The sequence below is a fragment of the Peromyscus leucopus genome, chromosome 14 (assembly GCF_004664715.2).
Source record: "Peromyscus leucopus breed LL Stock chromosome 14, UCI_PerLeu_2.1, whole genome shotgun sequence".
NCBI classification, from domain to species: Eukaryota; Metazoa; Chordata; class Mammalia; order Rodentia; family Cricetidae; genus Peromyscus; species Peromyscus leucopus.
The window spans coordinates 3,232,851-3,251,498 of record NC_051075.1 but is presented as its reverse complement, the minus strand read 5'-3'; the positions used below and the strand labels follow the sequence as shown (position 1 = coordinate 3,251,498).

Sequence of the window (18,648 nt, the reverse complement as noted above, 5' to 3'; positions counted from 1 at the left end):
TTTAAAGGCATGGAATTAGAAGAGGGATTACTTGGGAAGAGGAAGAGGATCAGTGAGATGGGAGAATGGGGACAAGGGAGGAAAATAGGGTGAAAAAAATGAAATGCAGTACATGTGGATATGAAAATATGGTCAAGAAAGGCATTGTTTTTTCCCAACATGTGCTAATACTTTGTTCTGAAAATGATAGGGAAAGAAGAGTGATGGTGTTTCTAAGGAAACACAAACATGAATAACACATGCACATACTCACATGTACACACACATTGACCAGAGGAAGCCCAATTATTACTGGCGTGTGAATTGAAAGTTTTTTTTTTTTTTAACTTAGGTTCATGAGGAAAGAAACACCAAATATCTGAGGGATAGCTTTAATTTGATAAAATACATATCAAATTATTTTACAGAGTTGTTCTTTTTTAAAACATACTTTCATTTATGTAGGTAAAATGATTTACTGAGAAAAATTCATGAAAGGAAATTTTCTCTCTGGTGGTCTATGGTTAAATGCTTTGTAGTCTTTTAACATCTCAGACAATATATATTCTTTTGATGATCTTCAGCAAATATATTTTTTAAGCTGAGAAATGTAAAGCTGTTGAGAGGGAAATTGAGATTCTTATAATCTGGAAGTTGATAAAAAATATGATCAGTTAGGTTGTAAATGAAGTGATATTCTCTTGAGAGAACCACTAAGCCCTCAAAAACCTTAAATGGAAAATACACTCAGCTGGAAAGCTTTCCTGCCCCAATTGGAGGCTGGGTGTAACAATAAGGCATCCAGTCACCATCAGTGACAGTTCAGCAGTAACAATCTAGATCTGTGTTGCCAAGGAGAGAAAAATCACTACATACATGATTGAGGTAAGTTAAATTTGTCACTATTTTACATCATTAGATTGCTGTCACCCTCTGAAGCATTAGAACAGTGCTTTGTGAGGTAAACCTAGGGTACAGAAATGAATTGGGGTGTGCGGCACACCGCAGCAGGGAAAGGCATTGTGTGTAACACCTCCTTCCCCATGCCAGTTTCAACGTGACCTTTCTAGCTAGATGCATGTGCGTCATTTTTGGTGTTTGTTTGTTATAGTAGTGGAGGGGTGACTAACATCAGCCACCACTTCTGCAGGTTCTAGTTCTCAAAGAAAAAGAGGGAAGTGGTACCGGTAGATAACTAGCAGTTTTGGCTAGTAAACTGAGCAGCAGGCCCTTTGCCTTTGGGCTCTGAATCTAGGATTTAGTCCTTTTTCTGTACTTAGTCTGCGTCTTATAATAGCTACGGGGCCATTTTATCCAATCTATTGTTGTTGATTTTTATGATTGTCTCAGTTAATAGTCATTCAAAGTAATGCAGAACTTACATGTTAACTGTATTTCTTCTATTCCCATAACTCAAATGACTAATTATCCATCATCTCCTGCTCAGCATCTACAGAAATCAGTTAAATGTATAGTTTCTACTCTACTTGGAGCTCCTCATAGGCCAAGATTCTTAACCAAGCTAGAATACTGTTGAGAACAGAGCCAAGTCTACAGTAACCATCCAATAAATATTTGATAGATGTTTATTAAATTGGTAATGAAAGTTAGCACAAGAATTGGATGCTGAACAGAGCAAGAAAACTCAATATGATCCAGCCCAATTTAAATGTAAACCGAGCCTGCCTTATTGCTCCTTTTCACTCTCTCCTCACCATGACATTTATGTGCTTGTTTAGTTTGGGGCTACCCATAAGAATGACCATGAACATTTGACTTGAGAAAGGGAAGTCAGGAAATTGTTCACCTTCTTGATCATTTTGTCAACCCCTCTTTCCCAAAGGAGACATTTATGTAGCCCAATAACTTTTCTAAGCTGAGCTACAGTATATCTTCATGTTTTCTTTTTGTATAATTTCTGTAGAAAGCATTCAATTTGCATGTTTTTTACAGGAGGAAAGAATCTTGGGGAAAAAACTTCTGATTTTATATGGTCACATGTGAAATGCAGTGAACTCAAATGGCCATGTCAGCATTAACAAGAAAAAAAAGACTATTTTTAGGAAAAAGGAGATGGAATGGGAGTAGGGATAAAAGAAATCACAAGAAATTTATATGACTTTTTTATATTGGTACATGTAGCTACTTATATTACTAATAAATAAATAACAAATAAACCTACAATGCTCCAATTACTAATGATACAGAGGTATTAACAGAATAAAGTATAGCTAAATTGCAACAATTTATTTAGGGTAATAAGGAAATGTTAATTTATGAAAGACTGAAGTACTTTAAAGAATATTCATAAAACCAGCGGTACAATGCCATACTTCAGGCTGATAAAGTAAATGTTGCAAATCACATGTTGCTTGCAAATTATTCCAATGGTTATAAGTTTGTTGAAAGAACTTCTATTTCTGAATTAAATGCCATAAATCAGAGAATTATATTCATTTTGTCATTTGATCCATTTGCTCATAAATTAATTACGACCCTGTGAGAATCACCGTTCCTGTCAGTCAGGGGTTTCCACAGCCCCTCCATATCACTCTCCTATCCAGAGCTCTTAGCACCTCTGGATTCGGTATCCTTGGTGGTGACAATGTAATTTAGCAAGCGTTTCTTGTAAAAGCATTGTACATGACTATGAACCAGTGTTTAACCCACAGATTGTGTTCTGCTTTTGTTGAGATGACAAAGCAAATGTCTTTACATAAGAATTTTCCTTGTTTCCATGTTAAGTTTTACCTTGAGAATTCATCTCAACCTGATTTTAATTTTGTTCAAGAACAAGATAATAAAGTGGAGGTGGGAGGAGAAAAAGTCCTAAGAGTAGCGGTGACTAGTGGGACATAGATTTTGAGATCCATTATAATGGTAGTAGGGTAGGTCTGGGCTGGAGCACCGGATGAAAACTGAACAAAGGGTGATTTATTCCCCTCTCCCCCTCATGTTTCAAGCATCATGAATATGATAAGTATCTGAAACAGGGTCTTTAGCTGACAGGACATTATGAAGCAGGGACTTTAATGAGATGCATCACCTGAAAGAAAATCTGAAGACTGAATATCTCATTATAACACCAGGTGGTAGGATGCATGTGTATTACACACACACACACACACACACACACACACACACACACACACACACACACACACATGCTTTTGAAGCATTTAAGACAATATCCCAATTTCCATTCAAAAGTTATTTTGTCTCACTGTGTGAACATGAAGCAATACTAGTGTAGCTAAAATGAGACAGGAAACACGATATGCATTATATGTTATATAAGATAGAATCAAATATTCTCTTTGAAAGATGATACAAAGGTACTGACAGCCATTTTACAAAGGAGCTTATGCTTTGGACTTGTGATTGCACATCAGTCAGGCCTTCTGAACAATGACTCCACAACCATCTTCATGAAGATTAGGCGCAAACCTCTCTGTCCATGGCATGAACATGGAGCCTTTGTCAAGGTTACCTCTAGAGAAAGAGACAGTCTTGTTAAAAGTCTGGCTTCACAACTTCTTAAACTCTTTTTAACTGATTGGAAATTGTTTATCTGTGATGTATATGTGCTAATATCCTTCTCAGTACATCTGGGAGATTTGAATGACATAACTCAGACTTTAGTACTTAGAGTTGTCCAGTGACGTAATTGTTATCCCATGGCTTGGGGAATCTATTTCTATACTGTGTATAATGGGACATTGCAGGAAGTTCACAGCAATGCCATGAGGAGTCAGCAGAAGAGAAGGTAAGTGTGGAAGTGGAGGCGTAAAATCACCCAAGGAAACAAACATGGTTGTATTGCTGTCTTTTTAAAGTTTTTATTTATTTATTTATTTATTTATTTATTTATTTATTTATTTATTTATTTATTTATTTATATATTTAAATACTGGGATTGAAATCAGGGTCTCGTGCATGATAGACAAGGATTCTATCACTGAGTTATATTCATAGTCCTGCATTATTTTTCAATTTGCCCTTTGTGCTTCTGTTTATCAATAGTGAAAAAAATGGAGTCTCACTGAGAACAGTGAGTAAACAGTCTTTTTTCCCCTGTGATCTTTTCAAATTTCTCCCGAATGTTCAATTGATGGAAAACCAAAGAAGAATTATAAATACTATGTGACTTGCATTTATCAATGGACAGTTTTGTTTTGTTGGAATTAGCTCTCTTGGGGTTAATATGACCATATTCTAGGCATTAATTTTGCTCAAGTGGCTCACGCTTAGACTTTTGGTTTCTATAGAGACTTTTGCTCTAACTGGCATATAACTGTTTCCTCACCTTTTCATTTCCTGAAATAGCACCAAGTACAGTATCTAAATTTTGACTAATATAAATCAAAGCACATGCTTTTTCCTTTCAGTAAAGTTCACTATTTCAACACATGTGCAGGATTTTCCTTTTTAATGCATTAGACATCTGTTACTGCTAATGGGGATAAAATGTCACGTGTTAAAAACAATAAAACTTATTAAAAGCAGTGCACATTTTAAATATTCATAAATTACATTAGAAACGTGTGGGGAGGTTTTTGGTATATGGCAAAAATTTCAAATAGTGAATATGCAAATTACATGAAAGTAGAATATGCATGTAAAAAAGTGAATATGAATATGTAAAGCTTTGGGAGCTTATATTTCCAGAGACTAGCATATCCTTTAAAAAAATAAATGTTGAGTGTTACCCACTTTTCATATAGCTGTTCCTGCTTCCCAATCACTGTAGTTTCCTTGGGTCTAATAGGAACCAAACCTAGAGGATTGTTTAAAAATATGGAGTTTTATTTGAAATGGTAAGTACATTCTTGACTAATAAATGACTCAATATCAGTATAGATTATTGACAATTATTTTTGAATATCTCTCTCTCTCTCTCTCTCTCTGTCTCTGTGTGTGTGTGTGTGTGTGTGTGTGTGTGTGTGTGTGTGTGTGTGTAAGTAGTGGGTGAACTCAGCTATGTTTTAAAAGGAACTCCCCTCACATTTTAGCTAAATTTTCCTTTTCAATATCATTAGAACTAAAGGGTGTATTCATAAATTCTTATTCTTTAAAAAAAATGTGAACACTTGTTTAATACTGAATTTAACCCTTATCTTCCTAATTCCAACAATCTCTCTGCGGGAGAACCATTAGAACATATATTTTATTGAAGGCAAATTTGAAAATGAGAATTAGTCTTTGCCCAAAGAATACAGTTTTTTTTTTTTAAGCATAAAATAGTTTTTAAAAGATCTGTTAAGCAAGCCGGGTGGTGGTGGTGCACGCCTTTAATCCCAGCACTCGGGAGGCAGAGGCAGGTGGATCTCTGTGAGTTCGAGGCCAGCCTGGGCTACCAAGTGAGCTCCAGGAAAGAAGCAAAACTACGCAGAGAAACCCTGTCTCGAAAAACAAACAAAAAAAACAAAACAAAACAAAAAAACAAAAACAAACAAACAAACAAAAAAGATCTGTTAAGCTAAACTCGGCTGCTGGAAGCAAGATGGTGAACGTCTTTGCAGCAGCACATGGGCAGTGATCAGAGGCTCCAGAATGTAGAAGAGCTGCCTCTTTTCCAGGGGCCAAAGAAGGATGTTGCAGAATCCGTTAGCTCAGAATTTTAAATACTGAATTAACAGGTTTTAGAATTAAGAAGCAGAAATTCTTCTCAGTTTTGCTCTTCAAACTAAGAATGCTACTCACAAATTGTGTTTGAGTTTTCTGGTTACAAAAGCAGTATAGTAAACATGTAAATGCAAATAAGCACAAAATAATATCCCCTCTGGTATATTTATAAATACAAGTATATATATATATATATATATATATATATATATATATATATATATATATATATATATAAAACATCCTAGATGAAACTGAAATAAAATCATGTTTTACATCTTGCTTTATACAATATTTTATTGTTATTTACTCTACTATCTGTAGAACAAGTTGTTGTTATGTATTTATACTTTTAAGAACTGTATCAGTTTTAAATAAGATCTCACATCTAGGTTATTTTTTCTATTTTATTGTAAACAATACTGTTACATATATTGTAATCAAATCCTGAGGCATTCGTATTCTGAGTTCTATAGGCTCAATTTTTGCAAGTGAAATTTTACAGGAAGCTGTAAGAATTCACAAAATTTTATAATATTGTAAAATACTGCCTATGTCTTCCTGATCAGAGCCAAGGTTTATTAAGTGTTCATGAATCCTTTCAAACCCCTTTCTTGACATGGAAATTGCCTGAATTGCAGCAACTCTTGAATATCTTCAAGAGGAAGGAGTTGTGCTCCCAGGGAAAATTCTGTTTTTCTCATTGAGCCAATGACCCTCATCTAATCAATGAGTGTTCTGTAGGTTTCCCGAATTGCAATTCCAGACGCCTTCTTTTCTACCACTGTCTGAGTTGCTGGTCTTAGTAATTATATTCAGGCTGATACACTTGTGTAGGGCCACTTGGGGAAGAACTACAGCGTTCCTATGACTGTTTTTAATATATGAAAAGACATGGGCACTAGCTTAAAAACCTACTCTGTGACAAAAGATGGAAACCTTCAATAATAATCATTAACACAACTTAAGTTTCAAGAAAAATATACCAGCAATAAAATAGACAGGAGCTACCAAAATGTTGTGGGGAAGGAAGGAAAACAAATTTTTTTAGAGGTTTTAGTTAGGAGTAAAAATATTTGCATATTCACGATACATTCTGAAATATATATGAAGGTATTCTGGGGGAAATGTGTTTTGGTCATATGCATATTAACATGTGTAAACCATACAATGGATCATGGGTTTGAATTAATAAACAGAAACCTGAGAGTGTTCAGGGTAAACACTCTCTGAGGTTTGAACTGAGATATGGTGCATAGTTTCATGTGGATGCAATTTGGAGAGATTTTTGTTGCTTTGTTGTATAATGTTTTTGAGTCTGGGGCATTTTTCAGCCTGTTTCATGTTAACTTTAGTAGCAGTTCATTATATTTGATGAAATGTAGTATAATAATAAAGGGTATGATATTTAATTTGTGGTCCTGTTATTCTGAAGGACAGTGGTATCATATAATACATATATGATAACGGAGCTCATATGCTCCAATTTTAATGGGCTTTGGTGAGATCAGGTAAATGAATGGTGATGAAAGAGATGATGAGGCATATTTGATAATGTCTTCAGTGAACAAAACCACTACTTGTCACACGCTTATTAAGTAGAGTCACAACAATTCTTTGGCCAAAACTATGTCTCCATCATTAGGATATCTGAAATTGGTATGTTTTCTGTCCGGAAAGTATTACCATATTTCAGAAGGCTATTTATCATCAGCCCTCAAATGTGACAAATGGGGATGAATCAAAGATTTTGGAGGAACCGGATACTTAAAAATTCTTTCTTGGCAAATTATTATATAAAATGCTACATCTAAAATAGTTTCCCATTTTTAAATGTTGAAAGATTATTTATAAGTTAAAGTCAACCTTATATTAAAGAAAAATAAAGGCTGTTACTCAGCTTGAAAAGAAGCTAAAGAGTACAAGCAACTTCTTTTTTTTCAGAATTCATGTCAGGATGCAAAAGGCCTATGTGAATGAACACAGAATCATGACATTAGAATTAAAAACACTATAAAGAGCAAATGTGACACCGGATGGCCAAGGATGTGATTTGGGACCCATGTTCCCCTCATGATGCTTCAAAGTGAGGTCTCTGACCTGTAAATCCCCAGTCCTTTCTAAAAAAAAGGCGAAGGGTGCCACTTCAGCATCTCAAAAACTTAAAGCAAAACATACCAATACTTCTCCTGTTTCCAGTGGGCTGCATGGAGCGGGTTTCACTTTTGAGATTTCGTTATCAGTTTGTAACAGGGGCATGTAAGTGGTTGGCACTGGAAAACCCACTTTCCTCAATGATCATTAGCAGCACCACTTCCAGATGATGTTTCTAAAAGATTCCCCAAAGTGTCACAATTCAGCTGTCACAGTCCTGTCATGTATGAATGTTCTGTTTTTCACATAAAAACTCCTGTATACAAATCTTAGAGATAATTTTAGGAGTGTAAGGTTTACAATAGCTTTCCTAGGGACCACAGATTTTATATGTCAAGCACTGCATCAAAGTTTCTACACTTAGAATGTCATCATGTTAATAGTTTAACTGGACAAAAATTGCTGTGGTATTTAGATGACTCTCACCTTATCTTAGAAAAGCAGGGCAGCAGAATAGCACTATTGACTAAATATTTACTTTGTATGAGCAAAGCAGTAAGTTCTTTGTACTGTATCTCCCCTTTCTTTAAATAATGTTGTGTTTATGCTTCTCTTTATAGAACAAGGTAGATCTCAGGATCAGGACCAAGATGCACCAATGCTATTCGACGCTGTATTTTAGAATGTGTCTGTAGCAAGCAAATCATCTCAGATGAAAAAAATGCAGAAACAGACACTCGGTGTTTTGCTGTACAAGGATATCCCAATGGTTATTTCGGGGTTCATACTAAATGTAACAAAGTAACAGCTCATATTCATGAAACACTTGAACAATTATAGGGGAAAAAAGCATGTTTAAGGTATTTGTGAATGATTTCTTAAAATTGAGTATTTACATTTTTATTGTAGTTACAAGGCAAAAGGATGCTAGAGTAATAATTACATTTTTGAAAATTTCAATTTTGAAGTAACTGTAGGTTTCCAGGATAATGCATAAAAACAGAATATTATTTTTGCCCTGGCAGCTCTGCTTAATTATAAGGATAATCTCACCCTTTCCTCGTAAACTCAGTTCCTCCTATTTGGTCACTGAAATCTTTGAAACCTTGGCTTTACTTTTTAGTAGATGATTGAGCTAGAAAAAATTGTTAAACTCCTTTGTTCTGTGTTTCCTTAGCATTCAATAAACAATACTATCTACATTCTAATATTACTCTGTGACCTTTAAATAGTTATATAAGGAACTCAACACAGTGTTTAGAACATGCATTATCCAAACACTGTGAGAATCAATATAATCATCTAACTCAAAAATCTGACCCATCACAAATATCGATTAACATTTTAGTGCCATTGGAAGAAGTCCCAGTGTTACCTGTGGTACAATGGCACGGTGATTCATTGCTTCACTTGGACGTGTTTACCTGATATTCTTGACTTCACCCTTCACCAGTTGTTTGATCCATTTCCATATCCTCATAGGGATTTTTCCCCTTTTGAAGACTGGAAATCATAAAAAAGAAAACCCTGTCCATAACAGCTGCATTGAGGTCATTTACACTTGTTGGTTGCAGGTGGAAATCTCCTTCACAGAGCCCTAAATAGAAGGTTGTAAAATGTGGCCTTTGAGGGAGCCAGACCATACCAGCCTTTTGTATAATTTGTCATCCACAGAACATGTTAAGGTTCTTTTGATCTTTGACAGCAATATCTTTCAAAGCGATGTGGTGCTTATGTGTAGCCATCAGGTTTTTTTGGGGTGGGGGTTGTTTTTGTTTTTGTTTTTAAATCTAGAATCCTGCTGTTTTCAATGATGGGTAGAAGAAATATTCAAGATGGTACAATGATGGTTCAATTTAATCAAGAGACCTTAGGTCTTGTGGCAGTCCAACTGTGAAGGTTTATTGAGAGAAGGTATGTGGACGGTGCTTTGAAAAAACACATCACACTAGTCAGACATGAGGATTTATATAGGTTCATTTCCATCATGCCATATCTGTCAAATTTTGACTCCACCAACTTTTAAATATTAATTACCTTTTGTTAAATTGAGGTCTTACTAAATATGAATGATAAGCGGTGTTAAGATTACGAGTCACACTCTCTTTGTATTTTCATATGCTCTGTTAAGGAATATATCACAGACACAGAAAAACTGGGTGTCATTTAGAATATTGTGGAAACGTACTGGCTTCCATTTGCGGAGACTTGAAGTTCTTCCACCCCTCTGCTATTTTATCCCTGCCACTTTGCTCTGCTTCATTCCTTTCCATCTCCTCCTCCCCCACATTTGGTTTTGTGCTTCAGATTCAGGGAAACCCCAAAATCAAAACAAAATGGTCAGAACTGCTGATTCCTGTTCTGTAACCATTTTTTTTTTAAATCCAGTATTCACAGGAAGAGATGGTGCTGTCCAGACGTGGGTCTGAATTCCCTTAAAATATTGGCAAAGATCAAGAAACACTGAATGAATGTGATCCAAGCTATAGATATCTAGAAAAAGCATTAACAAATATTATTTAACAAAATAGTCTCGACTTTAAACCATCTGTGGAGTAGTTAACATTTAATAAGTTTCTGCTATATCTATTTGGTAAAAATAAAATAGTGATCTAATTTATATTTTTGAGTGGCTCCTATGCATTTTAACATGTAGGTACATTGTGAAGCAACGTATGTAAAATGTAGCTATGGCTTCATTTCATTTGAAGTTCCTCTTGAAGATCTGTCATTAGAAGAAAAGGTGTCTTAAGATTTTGTTTGTTAAATTGAATCTCAGTATTTTTAGAACTTCATTATAAACTTTCTACGAAGTGTTTTTCTTAATGGAAATGCTGACATATATGATAATAGACACCAGTGCAGTGGTCTGAACTGTATGTTCATGCACAGGCTGTGCATAATAGTTGAATATTTGGTTTGATTTTTAGTGCTAATTTTGCCAGAATCTGCCTTTGAGTTGGGTAGCGAACAGTAAGGCTGCTCAGTCTGAACATTTCTCTGTTGATGGAAAAGCCTCTTGATTATTTTTACTTTTCTTGGAAAGCCTAATTATATCTTTCAAATATGATTTCGTTTAGATCTTTTTATGGTTAACATGTCTGAATACTAATAGTAATCTGATATTCATGGAGAACTGAGCTTGAGACCAAAAGTCAGTTTTTAGTCTGTAGAGAGTATATGAATAAATTGCCTCCAAGTAACATCTAAAATTATATTTAGATTTGAAATGATTAAATAACTTTAAGATTTAAAAAACCGATTATTGCAGTATTTTAGAACTGACACCATTAGGCCCTTTTAAGCTAGTAGGAGTTATTAAGATCCAATGTCCGATGATATTTTATTAATGTTAATGTAGGTAATAAAAATAAAGCAGTTTTGACATACTGTGTGTCCATAACATATCAATGAAATTTTTGTTGAAAGTACATTGGCTGTAAATATCATACACAGAGAAAACCAAAATAAGAGCACATTGTTTGGACATTTAGAGTGTCCACACATGGTGGCACATTGGTTTTAATGTTGGGCTATGGATAATTTTGTCATATATCTAAGGATGATTTGATATTACGATTAAGTCGTTCCATTTCTCAGAGTTTGTGATCATTACAAGAGTTTAAGCCATATTATCAGCATAGTGATTATGAAAATGTTTTGAAAGACATTTCCTTTGAGGGCATGTAGAAATCTACAAAGCAAATACTCATAAAATGTAACAATTTAAGTAATAGTAGATGTAATTTTTTTAGTAATAATGAGAAATGGCTTTCCATTTAGAAGTTCCTTGGTACCATTTACTTCTGAAGAGAAATTCTACGTAGGAATAGCATGTGTTTGCTATGATCATAGCAGAGAGTGTTAGAATAGCGGAAATGATTAAGTGAAGTGTGATGGTTGACTGTACTCATTAAGACCCAATGGTGTTGATGGCATTTACACTACACAGAATTTCCCCCTTCCTCTGGAATTAAATTTTTTTAACAACACATAAAATTTGAATTCTGTATATATCTTTTTACTTATTCAACACTTGTAGATTTTATTTCTATTTATTTGTTGTATTACTTTATGTGTATGGATGTTCTGTCTGTGCATCATGTGCATGCAGTGTCCATGGAGGCCAGAAGAGGGTGTCAGGTCCCCTGGAACTGGACTTCCAGTTGTGAACCACCATGTGGGTACTGGGAATGGAACTGGGCTTTCTGAGTGTTCTTAACCACTGGACTATCTCTCCAGCCTCAGACTTTATATAAAAAAAAACTTTATTCCCCAGAAGGACCTGAATGAATAATATTCTATAGGCTCTTCAATTTTGAACCCATCCACATGATCTGTAAAAAGTCAACATTTGATTAAACAAATAATAGTTAAGTATGGGTATTTATTAACCCAGTAGATCATATGAGCAATACTGTATGATGAGTTGAGAAATAACTAACTAGTTTCCTTTCATATATTAAAATGAGTAATTACAAAAGTATCTTAAAACATGCACTAGCTTTAGTAATGAAAACGTCACAAAGAGGAACTTAAGAACATTACTGTATAAATGTGATATAAAGTCATTTTCAAGACTCATTTCATTTTAGAACTGCTGGGAATCAAACCCAGGGCCTTGTATGTTCTAGGCAAGCACTCTAGTACTGAGCTATTACCTCAGCCTTTTGACTCAGTTCATTTTAATAAAGGTTCTAGAGCATTAGAAAAACTACCCTCCCTGGTTTTGTTAATATTTGGCTTAGCTATTTATAGTTTTTCTCTTTTCAGTGTATTCTAACATTCTCATAGCAGAGGTAGAAAATACCTGGTGGAAAGACATAGTTAAAAGGCTATTGGGAAAAGGGGATAATTGCAGATCTTAGCTAGTCCCAGGGGGAAGAAATAGAAGGAAGATTTCAGCATGAATAACACCTAACTGCATATAAATACACAATATATGCAATACTATGTTAAATGTGTCTAAAAAGTTGTACTACTTACCTAGTAGATTATATTTCATAATATAGTATCAATGATATTAGCCACACATTGATGCTAAATTTATATATTCTATTTTTAAAGGTCTTTTACAGAATTTTTAATCTATTCCTAGCTACATCTCCATTATCCATGTAATTCTAAATGTGAATTAATATCCGTGTCTGGACTTCTTGCCTTTCAAGCCTTGTTCAACCATTCTTGAAAGCCCAGAAGATAACTTTTCAAGTATATTCAGCTAAAAAAAATATGGAGTGCATTGAAACAAAATGAAAAAAAGCAACAATGAAGCAATTATTATTCACTAAAATAGAATAATATTGAAATGGTTATGATTTACTGACATATATGATCAGTCAGTCTATTTCTCATCCTATTCATATAGCATCAGGAACATAATTTAAGGCTGTTTTCTGTCATATAGACTCCAGGGATGCCAGTACTTATCTCAAAGGTAAAATGAGTGCAGTTAGTACTTTACGTTTGGTAGCTTTGTATGGCTTTGTGCTTGAGTTTATGTAAGTGCTCAAAAATACTTGAGCCTTAATATCAACCTCAGAAACGTGTAGTAAGCTTTCTTTAGACATGTATATAACCACCATGAGAATCAAAGAGAATTAAATGTACTATTAAAAGAATGACAAGCTCGCTTGGAAAAAATATTCTGGGTGCTAACAGGAGGTGCTCCTTGCAGTGTAGCTGAAATGGCCTTCCATTTAGAAGTTCCTTGATATCATATGTAAACTGACAGAGCCAGGGAGGAATTCTGCCCATTTGTGAACTGTAGGGACTGTAAGTGTCTAACACCAGGTGATTATAACAGAGAAGACATTTATAAGAACACTGTTTGCAATGCTACCATTTTTTGAAAAAAAGGAAGTGCTGAGCTAGCCATCTGCAGAGAAATAAGATTATATTATGATATATTGGCATGGCAGTAATATACAGTAATGGAAATCCCCTCTAGTATTTAAAGTGAATGAAGTGCTCATTCCATAATTCTGAGAAGAATCAATGTCCAGAGTATCCCGTATTTGTTACATATATTGAATTTCTAACTGCGTAGGAAATAAAAGAACAGAAAGAAATAGATGAAGAGTCTAGTAGCATTAGCGGTGGGGGCTCATTTAAATGTCCATTTCATTTTTAAGTTTTTAAAACCTACATTTTGCAATTTCTCTAGGATGAGCATATATAAGATTCCCATTTTATTAGTATTCGAGTATGACAGAGCATTGCACTGTGCAAGCTCGTTATGACTTCATTTTGCTAGTGCATAATTGTGGGGTGAAACCAGGCATTTTTTCCCTTGGGATTTCACTGGAGTGAATGGATTGACCATTATGTGCTCCAGCTCCTATGTTCCTTTCTTCACCTACTCACATCTGTCATAAAGACCCAGCTTCCCGTGCTACCAAGTCACTCTGAAGGAAGAACTGTGGAATAACAGAGGGTCCGGGAAGGTAGCTTCCCAGAACAAACCGGTTTCAATTTCACCTCCACCTGCAGGCATTTTCAAAGCATTAAAACGCATCTCTCCTTTTGGCTGTTTGCCTTCCCAATAGTCCCTAGACGGCTTAAAGACTGAAAGAAACTTTCCTACCCACGGTTTAAGACTATTTTTCAGGCGTGCAGGGTTACTCTGGCGCTTTCCCCTAGGAGACTGTTAGAAGCGCTAACCCCAAGGCCGCCGAGCGTGGGAAGTGCACCCAGCCGGAGGATCCCTCCCCCACCTCTCCCACCCCCAGCAGGAGCCCAAGGAAAAGGGTTTAATTCTGAGCAAACGGCAGCTTGGCGATTTTCACTGAATGGCCTGCTTTTAACTCTTGAGACACTCTGCCTTGTGACAAGATAGTCGGGTTCGCCTGACCGCAAAATGGGGGGTCACAGCACCCGGGGTTGGGGAGGGGGCCATGAGGGAGAGAGAGTGACCCTTCTCAGAGGTTGCATTTTGTGAATTGGTCTAGTGGCCTTACTCCCTACTTCACTCCTGTCCCCTCCCCCTCCCCCTAACCAGTCCGAGAGTATTGAGCCCCCTCCGAGTTTTCAGAACCCAGGGAGGCCGCTCTGGGGTCTCGGCTTGAGCTGAGCTCACCCTCACTGGCCACAGTGAAGCCCCTGCTGGAGATGGCGACCGGGCAGCAACAAATCGTGCATGAGAAAAAGTTCTGTTTTATTATCTCTACTTCTGAAAGGAGCGAGGAGAGATCTCTAGGGAAGCTCAGAAAAGGTTCTTGGAGGAGCAGACCAGTTTCCCGCCCGCTCCAAGCAGAAGCTCTAGCACCTTGACAGCCAGACTCCCAACTTTCTCAGATGTACCCTATGGTTGTGCGTGATTCCCAAAAATTGGCTGCAGAGCTGCCACAAGTGCGAATTTAACTATCTCAAACCCAGACTCAGAAGGCCAGCAGTCCCTCTGCCCTTCAAACGCTCCCCTCCAAGCAAGGGGGAGGGTCCTCTTCGGCTCTCCGCTCCACGCTTAGCCGGCCTCCTTTTTCTCGCTGCTCTGCAGGAGCTCCGTCATGAAGGAAATATAGACAATGGCCAAGCGGAGGGTCTCGATCCTAGACAGCCTCTTCTCGTAAGCGAAGGTGGGCACCTTCCTGCGCAATCGGTCGAAGGCCTCGTTCAGGTTGAACATCCTCTTCCTTTCCCGAATGTTGGCGGCCTGGCGCTGGGCGTAGGTGATGATCCTTTTCCTTTTGGGGCGGCCCAGCAAGGATGCTACTCTCTCGCGTCCCTCTCCCTCCTCTTCCTCCTCCTCCCGGTCCTCATAGACCACTTCGCCCACCTCTTCCTCCTGGTCTGTTTCCTCAAATTGCGACAGCCTCCTGGGTCTTCTCTCTCTGAACCCCAGTGTTCGGTCCCCAAAAGGGACCCCAGGTGGGAAGTCGCAGAAAAGAGGGTGTCTCGGAGAGGCCAAAGAGAGATCTGCGACAAAGTTCAGCATGGTAGCGTCCAAGCAGCGCTCAGGATAGGTGGTCATCGCTCAGTGTCTGTCATCGATTTTCGTGCAGGAAGGAAGGGTACAGCTGCGGATGAGGCTTCTTAATGGCCTTGGCTCCTTCGGCGCATCATCACCAAACGCCGGGAGACATTAGTATTTATAACCAAGCCGAAAGGATTACTCTCAGGGAGAGGGAAGGCTAGGGCAACGTCCCTTTTCTGAAAGCTGATAGGAGATGACAAGCTTGAGCACTCATGGAAGGCTCAGGGCAACAGGCTTTCAGGTTCTAAGAGCGCTTTGCCCCTGCAGCACCAGGCAGGGCTGTTCCTTCTTGGCAGCAACCCCCAGTTCTTACCTGCTGTGCTTTTGTGTGTCTGCTCTCATCCCTGTATCCAACCAATGTTCTCCTGGTTCCTTATCCCATGTAGGTCTTTAATTTCGGTTTGGAACTTCAAAGCCCAAATCTTTCCACTGGGATGGTTTCTCCTTGGCTTCAGGGTAGGAGTCCTGAATCTTGCCGCCATTTGCCAATGGATGTGAAACAAGTGCATGCGCTTTTAATGATGTCCAGAAGAGGGGCCCTACCAGTCAGGGGTCGAGGGAAGCTGTTTGTCTGGTATCCCAGTGCAGCGGCTGCTGAAAGGCAAGACCTTCCATTAGCTTAAGTAATCATGGCCAGGGGGCCCGAGCGCATTCCCCAGTGTCTCTGTTGGAACCGGTGTTTTTTCTCCTTCTAGGGCATTGCAAACAACTCACTGCCTGGTTACAGACCCTGACTTCTAAAGTCTGATTGGACACAATCAGCCTGACAATTGAGATACTTGACTTTACTCTCCCTGGCCTTATCCTCTACAGTTGAGGGTTGTATTTGAGGGAAAAGGTTATGGTGATAATGAAATAAAAATGGAGACTCGGGACATTTATGCATATGCTTTTACTGTATATTACTCCTTAAGGGACAAAGCAACACCATTCGCCCGTCCGTTGTATTGTCCTCCTTCCTCCTGAATCCACAAGCCTCCTTTGAAAAATACGATTTAGCTTCAATAATCCAGAGAACAGCTAACCCTCTGCTGAGGAGCCAGTCTTCGGACTTTCAAATTGCCAATCAAGTATTTGTTCTTGAACAAAGAAAAATCCAACACTTTGATCTGTGCGACTCCTCTTTGGTTGGCATCTGCAGTAAAGTCTAATAGGGAAAGCTATACCTTACTGAATTCTTCTTAAGGGGAAGTTAGAGGCTACCCACAGAAATAGAAGAGATTGTAAATTTGATATACTAAGAATGAAATTTTAGTGATTTATGTGTATCCCGAGTCTTCACACGGAAAGCCTATTTTCCAATTTTTGGTTTACTGATGGCTGTAGTTAATCACGCAGTGTAGAGATCTGTGAAAACACCCATGCTGAAAAACAATTTCAAAGGTAGATCAGAAGAAACAGCAGGAAATATGTAAATGGAGACTGTCTGATTTCAGAGAGAATCAGGAATGACTTAGGTTCTTTTTAAAGGGTACATTTTTTACTCGGTACATTGGACAGCTCCCAGACCCACCCATTTCCAACCAGTGCCCTTCTGTTCCTGCCTCACCTCCCACGGTGTGACCAAAGCTCGAGTTTCTAGTGTGCACAGCAGGGGGATTATAGACAACAGCAATATTAAAAGTTTTCAGTTTCCACCACAAAAAGTAAACAAATTCTTAAAGAGGTAACATGCTTATCATGGTTTAAATGTTAGTATATACATGCATAGGGCCACTACATGCTACTTTCTCAGTATTCCAGGTCTTACGCCCCTATATAGCATTTAAAATACGTTTTTAAAATGCAGCATAATCTTTAATTATTTTTGTTTGTTTTCTTTGATCCCCAGATCCAGGCTCTACTTCAAAGTGTCCTTCTTTAATAGATTTCCCTCTTCTCTTGTTTAAATTTACTCTTCATTCCTTTACTGATATTGTGATAATCCTGGTAAGAATGTAAGTTCCCCTGAGACATGCTAATGGGAAAAGGGTTTTTGTTATGATTGCCTACTTGGTTTATTCCTATTCTACTAAAAGAATGATTGAAAAAGAAAACATCAGGACAAAGTGTGTAGCTCAGGTGCTAGAGAGCTTCTCTCGTACATAGGAATCCCCGGGCTTGGTTCCCAGCACCACATAAACTGCATGTGGTGGTCCAAAGCTAAAACACTAGCATATGAGGCGGGGGGGGGGAAGCAGGGGAATTAGAAGTCCAAGATCATCCTCAGCTGCGTAGTGAGCTGGAAGCCAGTTAGGGATACATGAGACCCAGAAGGAGGAGAAGACATAGAAATACAACAGTGGTTAAGGAATTAGTAAATGAGAGAAATGAGCTTCATATTGACAATTACATTCTTCTGATCCCTGCTTTACTTAGCATGTTATTAAATATCTGTGCAAATTTGTGACTGACCTTTTATTGTCTATGAGTTTTCTTACAGTAATCATATATGACCCAAGAATGAGTCAGTCCCAAAGCAAAAACAGAAATATAACAAAAAATTCTACTTAAATGTAATGATACAGAAATCCAAAGCCATAATGCAACCTCAAGGAGACTTTTTTCACTAAAATTCTTTAGTCAAGAGAATGACTATTTCAAAAATCATATAACATCCAGCACTGGGCTGAAACACTAGTATTAAAATGCTAGAAATTTGGAAAGCCATATATATATTTAAAGCAACAGTTTAATATATTTTTCATTTTATCAATCCAAACTCAAGTGAAACTCTTGGTTTATGACACACTCATTTATCTTATGAGACTCTAATCATGCGGATACAGTTAGTATCTGAACATGTTATAGTGACTGATTTTTTTATATATACAATTATAAAGTGTACAAATAGACACAACGGGCTTTTCCTGCTTACTTTGAAATACTTTTAGAGACTTTGTGGATATGTGACCAACAGTAAATTTGCACACACAGCAGACTGTGAATTAATAAAAGGCTGAGTGATTTAAAATAGTTCATCCCACAGGAAAGAGTAT

At 37.4% G+C, this 18,648-nt stretch overlaps 1 protein-coding gene across 1 annotated transcript; it reads right to left on the bottom strand.

Moving 5' to 3' along the window:
- Positions 1 to 14,977: 14,977 nt before the first annotated feature.
- Ferd3l (Fer3 like bHLH transcription factor) lies at positions 14,978 to 16,159 on the bottom strand. Its single transcript, XM_028878410.2, has one exon. The coding sequence runs from the start codon at positions 15,665 to 15,667 to the stop codon at positions 15,161 to 15,163; it is 507 nt and encodes a 168-aa protein (XP_028734243.1). The 5' UTR covers positions 15,668 to 16,159; the 3' UTR covers positions 14,978 to 15,160.
- Between the last annotated feature and the right edge of the window lie 2,489 nt (positions 16,160 to 18,648).

Coding starts and splice junctions, on each gene's coding strand:
- Ferd3l (XM_028878410.2), bottom strand. CDS start 15,667: ATGACCACCTATCCTGAGCGCTGCTTGGACGCTACCATGCTGAACTTT.